This window comes from Camarhynchus parvulus, chromosome 3 (genome assembly GCF_901933205.1).
Source record: "Camarhynchus parvulus chromosome 3, STF_HiC, whole genome shotgun sequence".
Classification (NCBI taxonomy): domain Eukaryota; kingdom Metazoa; phylum Chordata; class Aves; order Passeriformes; family Thraupidae; genus Camarhynchus; species Camarhynchus parvulus.
The window spans coordinates 46,403,411-46,424,608 of NC_044573.1; the positions used below are offsets into that span (position 1 = coordinate 46,403,411).

The 21,198-nt window shown below is 39.2% G+C and overlaps 1 protein-coding gene across 1 annotated transcript in view; it reads right to left on the reverse strand.

Annotated features, from left to right (window-relative positions):
- The window catches only part of UST (uronyl 2-sulfotransferase), a 155,295-nt gene that overhangs the window by 83,702 nt on the left and 50,395 nt on the right, over positions 1–21,198 (reverse strand). Inside the window, 1 exon segment of the mRNA XM_030944405.1 lies at positions 15,300–15,343. Within this exon segment, the coding sequence (XP_030800265.1) occupies positions 15,300–15,343 (44 nt within the window).

The following is a 21,198-nucleotide window of genomic DNA, read 5'->3' on the forward strand; positions in this document are numbered from 1 at the left end:
TCATTTTGTTCCTGGATGACGTCTATAGGCTGTTGTTTCAGCAAAGGGCATTCTAGAGTCACACTATTGCACTAGACAAGTATTTGCTGTATAGCGCATACAGCAGCATGTGATCACACAGGCCCAGAGGAAACTGTTTCCAAGTCTAAGCTGACTAACAGAGTCAGGAGCTCACAGTTTCACCCACAGTGGCGCATATACAGCACTTAAGGAAAGATCACTTTTCTATTAAGGCAGTGGCACAAAATGTTTCCTGACATAGGCCCTGCACCTGGGTTCCAAGCAACCTGTGTTCAGCACAAGGAATGGCCAAAATGATGGTGTGTCTCAACATATAGCTACTCCTGCTGTTGATGCAATCACATTCTTCCAGCAGAAGGAATTCTAACATAAAAGCAGTCAGATGAGGCATATGGCACTTTTCAGCGCAGAGAACTTCTTCACTGCATTTGAACTGCTAATAGATCTTCATCAGGGAAGCAAAATGATTTGTCAGGCCACCCTTCAGACTACTTTCAAAGAGAACTGCCAAATAGAAAGAAAAAAAAAAGGGGAAAAATATGTATTCCCTTATATTTAACGGGAACCTACCGGCACTTTGCTTCTCAGTGTAACATCTCATAACCAAATGAACATTGCTGCTGTTACTGGTTGCAGTGTTTAGGATATCCTGCACTGCAAACTAAATGTGGAGGCCATTTTTCCCCAAATTACCCTGGGAAGGAGTAAGTCTTGGGTGATCATGGCCTCAGTTAAGCTTTCCAAGTTGCAGGATGTCACATCTGCTGATTCAGCAAGCAAAGAAGGGCCTCTCAAGGCCCACACACACCCCACACAGTGCACTATGTCTTACCATTTTGTAACATTTTATAGGGTTTTCTATGAGAAACATAGTCCCCATATTTCTTTATCAATCTTTCATTCAGAAGCCTTGTTTCCTATGAAATGCAAAATCTCAGCTTCAATTATCAGAGAAGTCTAAAGGTGATGAATTTAACATCCCTGTGCTACAGCTGTAGCTAACCTTTCCCAAAACTACTCTTAATGGTGTCTGAAAGGCTAACAATTGAACACATTTTATTATGCTGATTATCACACCATAATGAAAGAGAACATGAACCCTATTCTGGATTGTCCCCTTTTTGGTTCATTCCTTTGCATAACAAACACTACTTGTCCCAGTTCTGCAGCACCATTCACACATCACTGCAACTTGTGGGTTGGGAATTACTCCTGTGCTTAGACATATGCTTTTGGAATACTTTGCTGTGTAAGTAAGTGAAAGCCTTCATGAGACATGATAAGTAGATGCTGTCAAGTGTCAGTGAAGGAGAAAGAGCACATACACTACATGTTTGCCTAGCATCCCAGAAATTAAATGAATGATGAGAGTTCATAGAGTTATGGAAATATTTTTAAATGCTTCATAATTATTAATTGTTTTGATTTTCCTAGCAGTTTGGACTAGGCAAGATAGTGAGGAAATTTTTTTCTTTATTGGTACTTCAGTCAAGTACAATTTTACTGCTTACAGATTACACTCCAATTCTAATTAAATCCTTGACTGGATTATCCAGGAACTTTGGGTGAATCTTATAAAAGTAATTCTTTAAAAACTAGATAAAATTAAAGGAGCCCTTTGTAAATTCTTTATTCTAAATGCAAACAACTTTGTCAGCTTGGAAAAATGACAGTAGTTACCAAATTTGGCTGGTTCTCACATTTGTTTCTGAAACTCACCTTCCTAGGTAGCACAATTCTGTTCTGCATACAAACCATGGTAACCCCCAAAAAGACATGACAGCAAATACTCACTGCAGATGAAGGAACCTGAAATAAAGGGCTATTATTTTCAGACACTTATTTAGCTTAAAGGAGACCAATGTATCAATGCCTTGTTTCAGTACACAGTGAATGCACTTAGGTCTAATGGACAAGATTCAAGATAAGCACTGCAGCTCAAAGCTCACTTCAGAAGAACAATCATGAGCTGTAACCAGAACTTCCCTTGCAGCACTGCTGAGTATGGTTGGCTTTTGGGATGCACTCCTGAAACTCTGCTCACGTTTCCTCTCTTTACGTCACCATTGCACTTATCACACCCAGCTGCCCCACAGGCTGTGTCCAGTGCACAAAGCCATGCAGTACACAGGGTTCTGGTGTACCAGCAAGCATTTAATGTGACCAGTTCCCTCAGGATGCTGCAAATCTGCTTTCTGTATTTAGAAAATGTTGAAGTTATTTGAGGAGAAGAAATATCACTTCCAAAAACATGAGTTTGTATCAGGCAAAACTAAAAATGCAAGAAATGGAAAACGTCTCCAGAGAGGAACTTTCCTTTCCCCCTCATGATACCCACAAGACACTCAGACAATACAAGAGATGGTGGCAGAGAAGGCACTTAGAAAGAAGGCTCCTATTGTGAGAAACAGCAATTGGACATTTATAAAATGCTAATTGGATTACATTTTATTATTACTTACTACCTAAGAGTAGGTATCATGTAGACTGACTAACTTATGAGATGATGTTCTGTCAACTGGATATTCATGTAACGATATATGCAACTGCAAAATAATTGCAGAGTGACTTTATTGAGCACTACATCAAAGCCCAGAGGTGATATAAACAATTCAAACATATAATTCACTTTGGAGTTACACAAATTAGCACTTACAGCCATAAAAAAGTAAAACCCACAGTATAATTACAACAGCTCTCTCCAAGAGTTTGGAAAGTTATATGACAATTTACTTGTCAGTTCAAACAGGTTTTTTGCTTCTGTTTCACAGTTAAAGAATAACCATTGTGAAATAAAATCAAGAAGAAAAAGCAAGTTTAGACCCAAATGAACTTGCATTACAGAAAATAACTGTCAAGTACCTCTGCAGAGAGGTCTGCCAGTCTCAGACAGGGAGCCATTCAACAGATAACCTGACAAAAACCCAGGCTCTCATCTTCAGTGGGGGCTTTGTCTGCAGATAAATCTTTGCACCATTAAAAAAAAAATTAGGCTGGATAATTACTTATAGCATCAGCAATGTAGGGATTCACTCATAGGCCTAAATTATTCCACTTTTACTGAGACAAATCCATTACAATTTTGCCCATTTGCCAAAAATCTCCCAGTCCAGGTACAAGTTGCCCAGGTGTCAGTCTCTGGCTCATTTCAGGAGTACAGTGGATACTTTATTCACACCTCCTGCAAGTTAGTGACCCATGTCCTTACACACAAGTGGGGCCAGAAGCAGATGCCAGAACTGGCTTCTCCTTTCTGAGCAGACACTAACCTGTGGTCAGGCAGTGCTCCATGTTTATCAGGTGAGTAAGGCCAACCAACACAGAAAGTACTGATAAGATTGTGGAAACAATGAAACACTTGCTGGCATATCTTTATACAGCATTACACCTTCCCAGTCCAACCTCTTAATTTTCTTTTCCTGTCCAACTGAGACAGAATTACAAGAATTTTAAAAATTGTTTAATTGGTCAAAGGGATGGCCCATTTGATACTCATAAGGTAACAACAAACCTGAGAGCTGTCAGAAGTCCATCTGTGATTCTCTCCAGTGCCTCTCTTCTTTCTCCAGTGTCCCCAAAAGTTATATATGACATGTTAAAAGGCACATCCTTCCATGCTGCCTGAAGAATTTCTTACACAACTTGTTCCAGTATTTTTTTACCCACCATGCATTTAGTTTTTTAATTAATCTTCTATTATTTCCAGAGAATATCTGTTCTCACATTGTGGATTTCATGAAGACAGATCAGATAATTCAGTCATCAGCTTTGAGATCTTCTTAGATACATTGGATGCTCTTTTTAACTGAAGTTTTTCACAAGCCTTCCATGGTCTTTAAAGACAAACTCAAAGGCCACTAAGAGATAGCCTTCCAAAATTAAGTTCAGGAACTGCTGCTCAAAAATCTCATTTCAAACAAGTATCAACTTGCTCACTTTTAAAGCAATCACAATGAAAAATCGCTAACACAAAGTTATGTCAGCAGAAAACATGACTGAAGAATGGACGAGGGAGTTAACAAAATATATTACTAGCTGGAATCCTTCTTCCCCATCTAAACCACACAGTTCCAGTTATATAAACAGTCACCTGTAGAGTGTAATGATGCTAGACAGAGACAAGCTTTTTGAATTAATCAACTCTAAAGCAGACCAGACAGCATGGTCATCTCTACGGGTCACTGAAAATACACCAGAAGAAAAAAGAAGAAAACCACAAGAAAAGTTAAAAACGAAATTTGTTTGTTTTCAAAGTTTAAATGCCGTATAGCCGTAGCGGAGCATTGAAAGTAAGGCAGAAGAAGAAACAGAATATTCTTCTGTTGCATTCTCATTAAGAAACTAATTTAATTGAAAAAGGGTGACTTCCTCCCTCACCACCACAAACAATGCATTTCATCTGTTAGACAGATGACATATTTGGAAGACTAAATTAAAATGTGTTCTCTAATGGTTCAACATCCCTAAGTACCAAGCTAAATTGAAAACATAAGCATGAAGCACCAGGAGCAAAAGGCAACTTGGTTGTAGACAGTCCCCGAATTTATTAAGACTAAAGAAAAGCATTACTATGAAGTGTTTGCCAAAGCCTATGGTCCCTGATGTGTTCCACAAGACAGATGTGTGTAGTCAAAATCAAAACTTGCAGTAATTTTCATGTGAAGAAGCACTGCACACTTACAAATCTAAAAAGACCCGAGTTCAAAGCATAGACAAATATTGCCATTAAGTCTCCCATTAGGTCCTATTAAAATATACTGTAGCTATAGAAACAATAACATCAATAACAGTCTGGGAAAGTTACAAAGAAAAGGACAAAGATACAGTTTCTAAAGTTCAAAGTTTTGGATGCATCTTGTCACCAGTTCGGGTTCACTCATCTTATACCTTACACCTGATTTACTCGTCTACAACAACAGGTTGCAGCAGAGCAAAACCCCTGCACCTCCAATCTGCTGCATGAGACTCCCCACACTACAGGGAGTGCAGAACCAGGTTTATTTCGGGCATGTGAAGTTACAGCAACACAGCAACATTCAAACTCGGCACATGTATGCCAAGTCAAACAGGTTGGTAGAGAGCACGGGCTCTGTTCACTCAGCACTTTCAGGTACCCACTGATATTAGGCAGCCTCTGGAGGTGTGAGTGGCACTCCTGGCTTTCATCACTCAGCAACACTCACTCACACTTAAGTGATGGCAGCTCAGTTCCAGCTCCTTCCAGGGATGAAGCAAATGACAGGGAATCACCCTACTAAATGGATAATTGCTTTGGGATGGGGTACAACTACCACCTCTAGACTAATTAAATCTTTTCCTTTTGGCCCTTATTAACATATCATGCTTTTCAACCTCTTCCTCATTCTTCTTGGTTTCCTCTGCAGTTCACAACTTGTTTACCTCTTTTGGGGCCAAAATCAGATACAGTGCTGTATCTTGTCTCCCTGGTGCCAAGGAGAACTGAACACTTAGTGTTCATGTCTCAGAGACATCTCTTTTTAATACATCTCAGGACAGAGTTTAGAAGAATCAAAGAATATGGTATTGTCACTACTATAGATGCAGAGGGATGCAGAACAAAGCTATTGCTCTTTTTCTTCTTTACCCTACATGAGTGAATCCAGATTACAACAGAAAAAGAACTGGAAGACCCTTATTAGCTTTCTTATGAAAAGCAGTATATTTATCTCTTTTTAAGTTAATCACATTGTGGAAGTTATCTTTCTGGTAGGCACATACCTCATAAGAAGATAAAGCAGACAAATTATCTAAGAACATGATACTGGTATTTGTTGAGAGAATTAGCATGAGGTCAGGTAGGTTAAGAATTTTAGTGTCACTTTAATTACCCCATTTTCCACCGGAAGGTTTAACATGCAATATCAAAAACCCCTTAAGCTGCAGAATTTGTGCAAGACTGATTTTAACTCCAGAGCAGCATCGTGTTATATGTATCTTGGAACTGTAAAGTTTAAAATTGCCATTTTTCCTTCGGAGCCCAGGGTTTTGTACATTCTGTGATGTGCTCAGAACACACTGGCACAGTTATTCTCTGTTTAAGTAGTAAATCCTACCACATCCAACCCACATGTTTATATTGGATACTTGCAAAATGAGAGATATTAAGTAACTAAGTCTGGTTTTAAAACTTTTTATAATACTTCACAGCACTGGCATTCCCTTAAGTAACCTCACTACCTTATGGTTGCTTCTATCCTTTCAATGCAATATTCACAAATTCACCCTGGGAGCCAATAATACTGGATTTGAATGTGGTGAGTGGCAGACTGAATAATTTATTCCTCTGCATGCACTTGTCTTTCCTCACATTCAGGTTTAACTCTTTGGTAGCTATTGTGGTTGACTATTGATTGGGCTGCAGCTAGTGCAGCAACTGGGTTTCACCATTGCCAAGGACCTGTCATGCTGAGTTTCAGTTTGCCCTTTTATAATTAAGGGGGAATTAAAAAATTAATTAAACTTTTATTTACAAAAATTTCATGTAACACCTTTCTTCAGGCCCCCTTTCAGTAACTCCACACTCTATTTTATAGTCTCTAGTGTGCTTGTCTTTTCCACTGTACTTTGCACAGACATGTCATAAGCCAATCACAGTATGAAAGAAAGGTTGTTTATAGCCATAATTGGATTTAATTGTATAAAACAGGCCAGTTCTGCTGGACTGTAACCCACATGATCATCACCAATGAGCTGTCTCTAAGGTGCTCTTGCTCTGCATGCTTGCAGGAACTCAAAAGGGAGTTCCTTCATAGCTCCTGCACGTAACAGATTCAAATCTAGTTTGTGGCATATTGTTACCTGGAAGTAACAACACCAGGAAGCACCTACAGGAAGGACAACATGCTGCTAGCCAACTCTTCCAGCAGAACCAGAGCTCAGCAGAAATCACTAAAATTACTCAAATGCCCAAAATACTTCCCCTTACAGACCACAAACCATGTCCTGAATCACAAATGGATCTTGTGGTGCTGAAGATGGCACAACAGAGTCAGTAACAGAGGAGGCCCAGCATCAAGTGCTTCCATTTCACTCTTCTGCACTTTGAAATTATTAATCTGACTTGATCAGAGGAAAACCAAACCTCATTCCTGCTGACCAGGGCATGACTCCTTTCCATTTTAACTTCTCCTTGCATCTACTGAAAATCCCCAGTAGTGCCAGCCACAAAGGCCTCCATACTCCCATGGGACATCAGGATACTGTAGGTGCTGTCCTAAGAACCACCTTGCCCAAACTCCTTCACCTTATTCACCATGATACCACCACTCTCACACTGACTTCTTTAGCCCAGCCATGAAGCCCTGTCCTCTTTGCCTGATGCTTTGACTCTGCTTTTGACCACATGTCGGCACATTCACAATCTCGTATCTGATTAAAGCTTATGGCCCTTACCAGAGTACTTCACGCCTGTTTTCAGTTTCCTGAACTAAACTTTATCCTTTCTTAAAGTCTGAGTAGAAGACTGGCAGGACCTACCAGCTCATCTTCAAAATCACGAGGCTTTCAAAATTATACTAGAATTCTTAGTTGGTGGTTGTTTTTTCAGTTTTGTAAGACTCCTTGGCATCCCAAGTTTCAGGGGTTTTTTCCCTTCAAACATCAGAGCTACGACAATCCCTTCACTTCAGGACTTAAGAATATTGTTAACAAATATAAGACATGTGGTAGAAACCTGAGTGATACTCAACAGTCTCAAGGCTCGGCAAGATTAATCAAATCAATTTGTCACTCAAAAGATATTCTATCATGTTATCCCTATGCAGAATGGCAGATTTTTGTTTTTCCACTGAAGGTTTAGGTCATCCAGACCCAGCTGCAATTGGACTTTGGTATTATAATCCAGCACTTCTTAATAAAAAAGATAACAAAGGTGCTTATGATTGAGTTGCCATGACCTATAACACATACTATGCTAGTTTATGAATACCTTCCAGTCATGAAGAAAAGGAAGAGAGGAATGTACTAAACAGCTGGAAATCTAAAACTGTAATCTCTAAGAGATATTCATGTGCTGTGTAATAATCTGCATAGATTATTTGCAGATGAACAAAGATCATCTCAGAATGGATTATGTCCTAAGTTTCAGTGAAAGCACAGAGCTTTACTAGCTTCAGAAATTGTGATTATGCCTTGTGTACTTTTTTAGCTACAGTGTGTGACATAGAACAAAACCTACAGGTTGAAAATTTGCTGATATTAGATTTTTTTCTGTTTTGTGTAATACTGGGTAGGCTGCTGGGTTAACGCCAGAGATAAGCAAGATTCACCTTTAACCACACACACAGCCTGACAATTAAAGTACCAACCAAAAGGCAAAATATTTTCCAAGCATCTTTAAAATTAGATAAAAACTACAGACTACTGCAGTATCACAAAACCTGCATACCTGCTGTCTAAGTCTTTCAAAATTTAAGGGCTGCAAATGTCAGGCTTAGTAAAAATCCAGCTCACTACTGTTTAAATTTTTGCAAGACATCAGCATGCACAGAAACCCTCACAGATTTATCTTCTTGTGACAGGCAATCTGGCTTTAATTTCCCAAGTCTCTCTGAACTTCCATTTATGATCAGTCAGCCTCCCCATATCAACAACTTTCTGATATGCTATAAACTGAAGTTGTATTGAAAAGTAAGTAATCATATCTATTTTGATAAATCATGGAATCAAGTGATTGTTTTATCCTTAAAATTCTTGAGCAATAAATTAAAATGAACAAAACAAACAAATTAGTGCTCCAGTATAATTTATATATTTTTATGATCCAATTCACACTTAATAGTAGAGATTCAATCTCAGCCTTTGGATATATCTCCATACTATTACACTGCTGTATCATTCACCACCTGCTTCAGCAGGAGTGCAAAGAATTATGAATAACAGACAATGGGGAAATACTCTGTAAAAACCAGATTTTTCTTCCCTTGAGATACTGTCATTTACAAGGAATGAAAACACAGTTTAAAAAGAACATAAACCAATTATTCTACACATATTTTATACTGTATGCTAGTTTTAGCTAGGGTAGAATTAATTTTCCTTACAGTGGCTATTATGGGGCTGTTTTGGATTTGTGCTGAACACAGCATAAATATAGAGATACTCTGTTATAATATAGACCCTTTTTCTTATTGCTGACCAGGCCTTACATAGAGCCAAGGTCTTTTGTGCTTTTCTTTTGGCAAGTAAATTGAGGGTGCCTGGGAATTGGAAGGAGATACAGCTGGATAGCTGACCCCAACTGGGATATCCAAAGGGATGTTCCAGACCATATGGCAGCATGTTCAGTAGATAGCGTGGGGAGTAGAGGGAGGAAGCAGGAATGTTTGGAGTGACATGGGTTGTCTTCCTAAAATCATTGTTAGTTATGTGTGATGGGACCCCCACTCTCCTGGAGGTGGCTGAACACCTGCCCGCCCATGGGAAGCAGCGTATTAATCCCTTGCTTTGCTTTGCTTGTGTGTGTGTGGCTTTTGATTTCCCTGTTAAACTATCTTTATCTCAGTTCATGAGTTTTCTATCTTTTATCCTTCCCATTTTCTCCCCAGTCCCGCTGGTGGGAGAGTGAATGGCCGTATGGGGCTTGGTTGCCAGCTGGGTTAAACCACAACACACCGCTTCTAGTAAACAGAGGGAAGTGGAGAAATGCTTTATGGGTTTTTTAAATCATAGTATTTTATTGACTGTACTAGGCCTAAAAGCTCAGTTTTACTGTAAAACTGCTTCAAACTACAAAAGGGATCTTTGTGGTTAAGGCACTTGGTGAATTCTCTCTTCGTATTTTATCAGCCAAGTACTAAGTCTGTAACCTTAGGAAATTACTTACTCTATTTTAGTGTTGCTAAATTCTGATGATTTTTGCTAGCTGAGAATTTGTACACTACACAATAATCTCAACTCTTCATTTTATAAGCAGGATAGAATATTTTTAAATCACTGAAATCTTTCCCAGCCTGCCCTGGAAGGATTACTTTAAAGATTAATCTGCCCATTTTTCAATTAAATCTAAACAGACAGTTTCAACTCTATCAAAAACACTACTATTCATGCTCTTAAAATCCCTAGTAAGCATATACTTACAAGAAAACAAATCTTGTTTCTAAGTGTTGTGGAATTTGTTGGTTTGTTGTTTATTTTTGTAATTGGTTCTTTGTTTGTTTGGCTGACTTTAAATCAAGCACTTCATCCCTAACAAATCAATCACTTAAGACTGTAGAGAGCTGAAGGGTTAAAACCATATTCTCATAAGGGATAGCTAGAACTGAAATGCTAGTTCAAATGAAGCATGAAGTATCCACTAAAAATAGATAATCAAAACTAAAAAAAAACCAAACCACAGCTCTAAGCCATTATCTTAATGTCTTAATGCTGCTATCAAAATACTAGGATAAAATAAAACTGGCATAAACCTGATGAACATAAAAACTCAAGTGTAAAGGGGACAATGCTTAAATAATATTTTAGTAAGATTTAATGTCAAATAAAAAAGAATAAATAATCTAGTTGACAATAGAGAGTGACTAGGACTGGGTACAGTATGACACACCAGAGGCCACGCAAGGATCCTGCTACCTTTTCCCATAGTGGTGAACACAGTGTTGGCTAAGTTAACAACTGGACTTAATGATCTTAGAGGTCTTTTCCAAATGATTCTATTATGCTATGGTAGTCTTGCTCCATAAGAAAAACAAAAACAATTAGCACATAATTATTAGCTAAGAACTGAAAGAATGGTGAAAAGAGTACTTATCCATTTTCCAGCTTTAAACCAATAAAATCAGATAAAATTTATTTTGTGTATGCCTCTTATTTAGGTTCATTTTGACCTGATCCTAACCCACATCCATTTTCGTATTCATTTAAAGCTTTGAAGCACCTTCACACATGCTAAGCATAGTGTCTTGCTGACACCTAAACAGCTGCCAAAAGATACACTGGGTCCATGACAGGCAACCCAAGGGAAAACCATCAAGAAAAGGAGAATAGACTACTTCATTTATCTGTAATAAGCTATGTGCACAGCTCCCCCACAAATATATATGTCATTTCTGCTGAAAGAGGGACCTATCTTTGATGCTCTTGCCAAGTTCTCAGGGAAAAGCTTTCAATCAAGAACAACTGCAGGTCTGATAAAGTTCATATCATTTGTCCTCCAAGGCCAGTTTCACCATCTTGGATGGAACAAAAAAACCTTGGGAGGATTTGATAAGGAAATAGCTGGTCTAAATACTTTATTCACAGAAATACTCAGATATGAAATATATCCGGTGAACACCATCAGCCATTAATGCACATCCATTTCAAAGGTGTTTTTGAAAACCAAGCTAGCATCATCTTAAAGGCCTCACTTAAACACCAATCTACAGAAAAAGGATAAACAAATTATCACTTAGCAAACTTTTTAAAATTTACGCTTTCAGACACTTATCTAAAAAACAAAAGTCAGGAGGAACCAAGATAGAGATTTGAAATAGGTAAGAGTCAACTTTCACTGGCAGTGTAGAACCACCAGCAGTGGCTGTTTTGCTCAAATGTATTCCTTTTCTATCTGTCACTACTAACACCAGAGGTGTGCTAGGGCTACTGGAGGTTGCATCTCCTTGCAGAGAAGCACGAGATTCCCCTGCAGATTGTGAAGACCATGGGCAAGCAGCTGTGCCCCTGGAGGTCCACAGAGGAGCACAGGTCCACCTGTAGCCCATGGAAGTTCCTGGAAGGACATGCTGGCTCATGGAGACAAGAGCAGGTTTCTCAGCAGGACTTAGTGACTCCATGGGGGGCCCATGCTGGCCAGATCAGTCTGCTCCTGAAGAACTGCACCCTGTGGAAGGAACCCACATTCAAGCAGTTCATGAAGAACTGAAGCCCGTGGCAAGGATTCACGCTGGAGAAGTTAATGGAGAACTGTCTCCCATGGGAGGGATTGTGCACTGGAGAGGGAGAAGGCCTCCTCTCCCTGAGCAGGAAGCAGAGGCAGAAACAACACATTTCTAATCCCTACTCCCTGTTTCCTTGTGCTGCTGGTGGGGAAGAGGTACGGAATTGGGAATAAAGTTAAGCTTGGAAAGGAGGAGAGGTGGGGGAAAGGTGTTTTAAGATTTGTTTTACTTCTCATTATCCTACTCTGATTTTGATTGGCAGCAAATTCAATTAATTTCTCCAAGGTGAATGTTTTGCCCGTGACTATAATTGGTGAGTGATCTCTGTTTGTCCTTAGCTCATGAGCCTTCTGCTATATTTTCTCTCTCCTGTCTAGCTGAGGATGGGAGAGATAGACAGGCTTTGGTGGGTGCCTGGCCTCCAGCCAGGATCAAACCACCACACCTAGACACATTACCTTTGTATCACTGGCAAGGATAACCACTGCTAATCTTCAACAGTCAAGTAAACCTTTACTGGGGAACACCATAAGAGCTGTCTCACCTGGTCTTCAAGGAAGAATCAGAACCACACCAGCAATGCTTAGGGACAGAAGTGAGCCAGGCTTTCATTCTTTGCTTGCACTGAGAAAATTGCTGTTGCCACCTTTATCTGAAAAAACCAGACCAGTACCCTGTTCTCCTGAAATGTGATGATGCTAATTCCTTATTCAGAGAACAAGTGCTATTTTCAGCTCTTCCACTAGGGAAAAAAAAACCACACGGGTATTTAAAAAAATCCAAACCTCTGGCACCTAGCCATGACAAAGAGCCAAAACTAATATGATTTCCTACAAACACTGGAATGTACTCTGCAAAACAGCTACGGTCCAGTGCGTATCAACTGCTGGTGGCCTTCCCCTACAGCTAACTACACACTGGCCATATTAGCTACCAGTCATTTCAACCTTAGGCAATGCACTGTTGTTCATTATCTCCACTTGTAGCTTTTCAGCATTTTATAATGAAATATTTTAAATGTTGGAGTCAGGATTGATTTCTTCTGATGCTTTTTCATATGTTGAATTAAAGCATGCATAGACCTTAACCATCTGTTAGTTTAAACAAAGGCAGCTATCAAGTCATGTGAATGGAGGCTACTTGAAAGATAATGACAATTACAGTGAATTTCACTCACACCCACAGAGTTCACAGTTCAGATATGAAGCTGTAAGAGGGTAAATAACTGCACTTAGCCAAAAATGCAATGCATGAGATTTACAAAGCAAGAGCATCTTAGTTCAAAACATGACCCCAAGCAAATACCAGGAATTATCTGGGGATCTATCAATCCCCACCCATATTTTGATCAGAGGAATAAAAAACAAAACAAAAAACCCCAAGCCACTAAGGAATAAGCAGGTTTGTCCAAGGGATGATAAAAAAAAATTATCAATGTTTTTGAAACACGAGCAAATACTTCAAAAAGCAAAATACTTTTAACTTACACAAGCCTATATAGCCTGCTACTCTGCTGAGCTTTTCATCAAGTTTCCAGGAGTGAGGATGATTACAGAGGAAACCCACATGCTTTACTGACTGCAGGTAGCTAATCAAAGAGTATTTACCCAAACAACCAATTGTGTAGATATCTATTCAGCTGGCCTTTCTACAGACAACTGAGCTGCAGCTGGATGAGCCTGTGTGAACATAGCCCAAAATTACATGTTTAGACAGGCAAAAGATATTTTCACAATGTAAACAGAAAAGTTTCTGGGTTGGATAAATCTGTGCAATTGCTACTGCCCATTGGAGTATGGATCCTATCCACAGCACCATTAATTGGTAAAGCAAAATTCCTGAAGAAAAAGTATCAACATCTGAATAAAGTTCTCAAGGTTAAAAACTCTTATCTAGATGGAAGTCTTTTCCATACCAGAACAGCTTGGCATTTCTGAATGCTAATGCAAGCGTGAGAAATACAGGTTTGGCATAAGCATTGCTTTAGTTTTTGAAGCAGAGTGCTCACTGTGGAGACACAACAAACATAATTCTTTATTTCATGCAGCCTGCTGTACTCCCGGACAAGAGAAGCAGCTCATACTAAATTAAAAAAGGAAAAAAGAAAAAAGTATTTTAAGAGAACCAGAGAGCATAGATAAATAGATTTTAGTGCAAAACATTTGTTTAGCCTTAGAATACTTGTGTCCTATTTCAGTTTGCAATGATAAACATAACAGGTTCATTTTGTCACTTCTGTCTACATCCACTTGCTTTTGTAATTGAGTAATTTTTGACAGGAAGAAAATCAAATGTGTATCATTCCTCCAAGTGAGCCATCTGAACTTAAACAAAGTACAAATACTCACATATCAGCTGAAAATTGCAGATTTTGTTGCTCAGAAAAAAGGTGAAGAAACACAGATTCCTGTCTGTTTTCAATAATAACTAAGCTAAGTGGAGCTGCTTTCCACATTATCCTCCTCCTGCTGATCAGAAGCCAACTGTTTCACCACACAGGTGCACAGATGTGGTTGATCACTTCAACTCAAGGCCTGTGGCTCAGGATGTGACTTCATGGTCAGCTGAACAGAGATGAGGGAGGGCTACCACCAGAGGTAGTGGCTACTCACACCCACCCCCTCTCTAACTACTCACTGTCACCTGCTGCACTAGCATCCATGGTGGGCCACAGAAGTGAGATAATTTGCCCTTTTAGTACAGATCTGCACTGTGCAAAAGGAACTCTAACAGGCTGGAAAGACAGGCACAATATAGTAACTAACCTGTTAAAAGAACAAACCAACACAGGGTAAAACAAAGAAAAACAAATCAGGAGACCCTAAATGCCTATTTCCACTTTTTTTCCTCTTGAAGAAACTACCATGGTGCCCTTCCTAACCCGAAATGTCATGAGGTGCCAAGATGACATAAGGGAAAAGCTTATGCAGCACAGTCCCATATGATAGGAACAGTGAACCTTATTCCTAAACAAGGGCTCATGAGTCACATTCATTAAATTTATCCTACTGACCTGCTTCAAGTATTGTTTTTGCAGCAGAACCCATGTTCCAGAAAATGCTGCCAGCCAAAGGCCATCCTTCACCTGCCAGATGAGTTACAACTGTGGTGTCTTGGTTTTTTGCATGAAAGTACTGACAGATAAAACCACTAAATCTCCGCCTCCCTTGACTCAATGAGAAAAATTCCATTAGCTCAATGCATTTTAACCCAAGTTGCTTACAAATATCTGAAAACACTTGGTGGGGGTAAAAAGTCAGAAAGGCCCCGTGCTGTTGTAAACTCAGCAGAGTTGCTTGGCACACGAGTAATCACACAATGAGTTATAAACAAAAGTCAAAAAAGTAAGGATAAAGAAAATACAAAATAACAGCAGCTTACCTTTTGAGGCGGTGGTCCATGGTCATCCAGGTAAGTGGAATTTCCTACAAAAATAAGAAGGATGGAGATAAACAAAAGCCATCCAATGCAACTTCCAAACTTTCCTATTCATGGAACCAGTGCATCTCTATCCCACAAGTTTTGTGGTGTCAAATAATTCAAGGAAAATAAATTCCCTCTGCATTGCTTTTTGATTAACAAATAATTTATTTGACTTTATTTGCAATACAACATTAGATGCAGATTGTCATTTTACCAAAACAATTACATGCCCCAAGGCAGCTTTAATTAATCAATCAGTATTCAATTATTTGTATGACAAAAAATTGCCAGCTGCATCCTTATACATTTTAAGCAAGTGAGCATGGTTAACCTCAAAAAGTTTTCTTAAATAATCAAGCATCCAAGGCCTTTATCAAATTTTGGTCTGATGGAACTGACAAGCATTCACTTCTCTCTTTTCTGACTGTATTTTTCCCAACCTCCAAGCTACTTTTTTGTTCCTACACAGCACTGATTGAATGCGAGCTGTACTCTGATGTAATTGTACCTGCTTTTTCAAGATGTTTGCTAAATTCAGACAAAAAGCTTCAGGGGAAAAAAAAGCTTCTAAACAAGTTCACCCTTCTTAGCTACAATAAAAAGGCAACAGACTTTTTACCTCTTTCTTACAAACACAAACTGATACATAAAATACACACTCCCACACACACACACTGGCTATCTTCTGTGACTGTCCGTCCCAAACCCTTCTCCAAAAATATTAATAATGTGCTTTCCCAGCACCTTCCAGCAGATGATGAAACCTTGCAGCAAGCCTAAAATTTCCCCTTGGGCCGTACATGCCTCTCCTCTCAGTCATGCTCCTACCAAAGACAGAAAAAATACCTATGCTCTAACCTTACATCAGTATGAGGTATGAGAATAATTTTTACAGGTACCTACTAGACATCCTAAAGGTGCATGGAAGAGGACTTTAAAAAGCCCATTCCGCTTCTGAGCTCCTGGGGCACTGAACAGGCAACAGAAACACAGGTTAGTGGGATAAAGCATAGTTCAGAACCAAAGGGCTTTTCTCCTTACCATCTGGCCAAATCCCTCATTTTTCCAAGTGCCAAAACATGCCTCCCAGAGGTTTCTGGATCCAGGAGGCAGGAAAGAGGTGTTTGTGTTGGAGTGTTACAGTTACAGAACAAGAAGGTGAAGCTTTAGCGTGGAATATTCAGTAGCACCCACACCACCAGTGCTGGGGGTTGGTTTCAGCAGGAAAAGCAGGGGGCTGGAAGTGGAAGGGCCACCATTCCCTGGCAGCCAGCACCTGGATCACACCATCTTGGGGTGAGAGAGCCTGCGGATCACCATCGCTGCCACAGCACGATGAATTTCTACATGCAACAAGAAGTTGGGATTACTTCTCAGAGGTATTTTGCTTTCTGCTTTTCCAGCACAGGTTACAAAGCCATGAAAATTCCAGTCAAAAGGCTTCCAACTCATGTAAAGGGAAGTCTCAATACCCCAAGCATGTTTTTACAGATGGACGTACCTTGATCTTGCAAGAGTTTGTGCAACTAAAAAAGCCTGAACAGTAACTTTTTTATGGTCATCTGAAGTCACAGATCGTCTTCTGAAGCATACCAGAAACTCATCTCTCTACACATTTGACATAAATACCCACCCATTGATCAATCGAGTGACTTAATTTAATGCCATAGATAAAGAAATTATCCTGAATGTAGGGCATCAGCCATATTATCCATCCCCTCTAATATGATTCTGATTTCCAGGGAAGAAATTCAGCTCCCAGACTGCTAAAAGAGTTGGCAATCTGGTTTTCTGTTAGAGCAGCTACTCCACACACAGTGGCACAGAATTGAAAATAAGCATTTTCAAGCATTTCTCCTCCCACTTAATCTGGGATGAGAGCAAGGAAAACTTCTCGTTCAGAATTTACCTTTCCTGTAGAACCAGGCTGTTACTAGCTCACAGCAGTTTTCTCCTCTTTGCAGCTTGGCAGCAGAAAGCTTGACACATTGATAAAAACATTACTTACAGTTTTCTCATTGTGTCAGGAAAATTGTTTCATTTTGATACCAACAAAAAAGTGATGTTTGTTGTCTAAGCAAGCTATCACACTACAGAAGTCATAAACATTAGATAGAAACTACTAATTTTGAAAAAAAAATAGCAAAAACTTAAGTTTCATGATTGGTATTAAGGTGCTTACAGGACTAACAGGTATTTTTCTTGTCTCCCCAAAACAAATGCAATTTATGCTTACCTAAATAAAAAGGAATATTTATTACATATGTATTAACTATCTTTACCAATCACCTATCACAGCCAATTTCACAGTAGAGAAGGACTTTAATTACTAGTCAAGAGTTTACACAGCATCTTATAGTGCAGCATCAAGAGTGTCAGAGTTATATCACAGAAACATTTTTGAGATATTCCTTAGAATGTAAGAGTTTATAACTAATTTCACCTCTCCTTATCAGTAATGGATGTTCTTAGTATGGAGACTGCATTCTCCTTCCTTGGAAATTTTCAAATTATCAAAACAACAGGGAAATATCTCTGGCTTTGAAGATATGCCTCGTAGATTTGATTTCAGCGATCAAAATGTTGGTTTTTTCACAGCACAGTCCAGTTGCTACTGTACCCACTTACAAGACAACAGTAGAATTATAGGCCATTTTAGAGTAGCTGTTTTCACAGCAGCTGCTCGCTCAAATTCAGAAGCTACAAACTGACAGAAACTAATTGCCAGGGCAACACAAGTGAAGAAGGAAACAGAGTATCGATTTGAAACCTGCTCAGAATCACAACGAGCAGAGGATGGAAAGCTGCAGACAGCCCCCGCTGCCCTGCACTGCCCACACTCCATGTGCAGAGCTGGCTACTGTCCCCTGTCACAGCTCCTCCTCCTGCTCCCCAGGCACCTGAAACAGAGTCAATCCCAGTGTCCACAGGTTGCCACATCAATTTAACATTCAGAATTCTTTTGGGTCCAAGTTTTAACTGAGAAATTGTTTTTTCAGTAATAAAAGCAAAACCCTTTGCTGCATGATTCATACCATACACTAAGCAAAATACACTAAAATAACTCCACAAACTCAGCTGCAATGGAGTGCAGCAGCAGCCTGTGAGGTACACCAGCCAGCTCCTTAACCCATGAAGCCCAGCAGTGCCTGCACTGATCACTGCATTATAGATCTCAGCTTGCTTCCCCTCTGTCTGAGAAAATGGGGCTACATTACAGGAACCATAATGCATGCAGAAATGCTATGAAAAATATGCAAAAGGCCTGAAGAAGATGACTTTATGACACAAGAGGTCATGAAAATCTTATTAAGCATGACTCCTAGGATGGGTGTTTGCAAGTTTTAAAAACTTGAAACAGGGTGCCACTTTTACACATAGGGCCACTTTTCAGACAATACACATCAAATTAGGTTAGTTTAAAAAGAAAAGAACAATTCAGCATTATAGAAACTGCAACCATTGGAAAGTACAAGGTAAAGCCAATCCATGAACTACCAGCTACTAACAGCTGACATAGTAGGAGTGTTGCACAGTAAAAATCAGAGACTTAGGCTTGTTAATGCAATTGTAATAAACATTTGAGGTTAGGTACAATGCTTTTGGTATTCATTCCTATCTAAGATGGAGAACATTATTTTACAGCTTTTATATGCCATGGCACAGACAACATGTGTTTGACATCACTACGTGCCACAAGAAGAGAGGAGGCTTTCTGTGGTAGAAAAGGTAAAGTGATAGAAGAGAGAATCATCTTTCCTCACTAGGAACTTTGTCCACAGCCCCAAAGCAACCTATGGCATTCAATTATTAGGATGACTTCTCTCAACTCCTTTAATAAAGCTTTAATAAAGGCATCATTGCTCTTTTCTGCTAATAACAAGATTATTTTAGGGTTTTTTTTGTTTTGGTTTGGTTTTTTTCCCCCTGGAGTATATACTCTTCAAAAAGGAAATTTTCTACCTTCCTGTAATAGCATGAAAGTCAAAGGCATTAGAAACAAGTCAGACAAAATAATCAAGTCTCAAAACAAGTGGTATTACACATTCCACAAACACTTGGGCTGGCTGAACATGTCTCCTCCACACTCTGCCAGAGATGATAAAAAAAAAAGAGTCAGCTTTAGTATAGAAAATGTTGAATACATGGAGGCAGTCCAGACTTTTCCATAATTCATTATCTTTGAGGTTAAGTGAATCAGCTGTATGCAAAATCTTTGGGGAAACCTCGTGGTTATGTTCCTTTCTTCTTGGAATCACTGAAGTGTGGGGGTTTTGCTTGAAGCAAGCCAAGTTTAAAGAGAGAAAGATGGTCAGTCAACCAGGATTAAGGACAAATATTGCTGTGTACAGTTCAGAACCACAGATAATGAAAGTAACTGCAATCCTGGAAAAACACCTTTTCAAAAAATACTGGAGAGTACAGGAATAGAAGTAAATTAACTTAGGCATGAACTGAAGACCCTTTGATAGCAACTGAAACCGTGTGACTCTACTTGAACAATTCCAATATCCCACGGAAAAAATTGTGTAAAGATAGGGAGAGAAAGCCAACACCGAAAATGTGGAGCTTGGATTATTATTCTGGAGCAGGTTTTTCCCTTGTAGGGAATCACAAACAGCAGCCTAAGGGAGCTGGGATCCAGCGAAGGCCAAATTTAATTTGTCTTATGAAAATCCTTCTTTGTTCTTTTCACTTGGTCACCATCTCAAACTTCCAGGTGCCAATACAACCTCTAGTGGCAAACAATCCCTTAGACTCTCTGATGTTTAAAAGAAAGGAACAGTTTAATAGTTGCCTGAGGAGTCCTCTGGTCTGGAAATCAGTCTCTGAAGAATAATTTCCCAACCAAGCCCCTCTAATCATTAAGAGCTGCACCATCAAAATAAACTGAAGTGCCAGTGAGTTATCAGAAGATGATAAACTCTGCTGTGCTTCCTTCTTTATTCTTTTTCCCTCCCAGTTAAGCAGCAGACACACTGAGAAATTTCATGGATATTTCTACATCTGAAACAACACGATTTTCTTAGTCATCATGTCTTGGAGCCCTCTGTGGTCCAAAGGCAGGAAGGCAGTTAGGAACTACAACTTGAGAACTAGCAGATTAGCAGAATGATGTTGCCCACGGCTCAAATCAAACCTAAGAGAAAAACACTGCTAATGCTGAGATAGCACAGCCACACCAGCTTTCACAAAGGAAAGTTTGCACAGAGGTGGACAGAGAACATAAACACAGCAAAACACAGCAAAACCCCACTGACCGTTCTGCACTGGAATACAGTGACTTATTGCCATTTCTTCCATCATATGTAAAAAGCTGCATACCTACAACTGGTTTCCTCTGTGCAAGAATATCCTCCTATAAAAATTTTCATTTTTAACCACAAAATAGATAAAGTAAACATTATTTTTAAAGCATTCCACAATTTATTTTTTTCTCCTTTTCTTGCCTGTAAAATAATTTGGGTTATTTTTAAAATCATCAATTCAGTAAAACCAACTAACCACAACAACAAAAGCCAACCTGCAGCCAAAAAACAAGACCAAACTAGCACCAAGTCCACATTCAATTCACTCTACATCACTGCACACAATAAAGGAAAAAACCTGGAATGTGACAAAAATACCTATTTTGCTTTATTACTCAGTGACCTGAACCCTAGAAACTTCATCATTACATAATTCAGATTTGATTACCTACAAGTTTCTTACTTCTAGCACAATTAGAAGACACACTGGCACATTTAAGGAGAGTTTCTGAAAACTTATTAACAATTCTGCATATATGTTATATATGAAAGTACCACTGGAATACAGATATGAAGGGTTTGAATAACAGGAGGTTCTAAACCAGTAT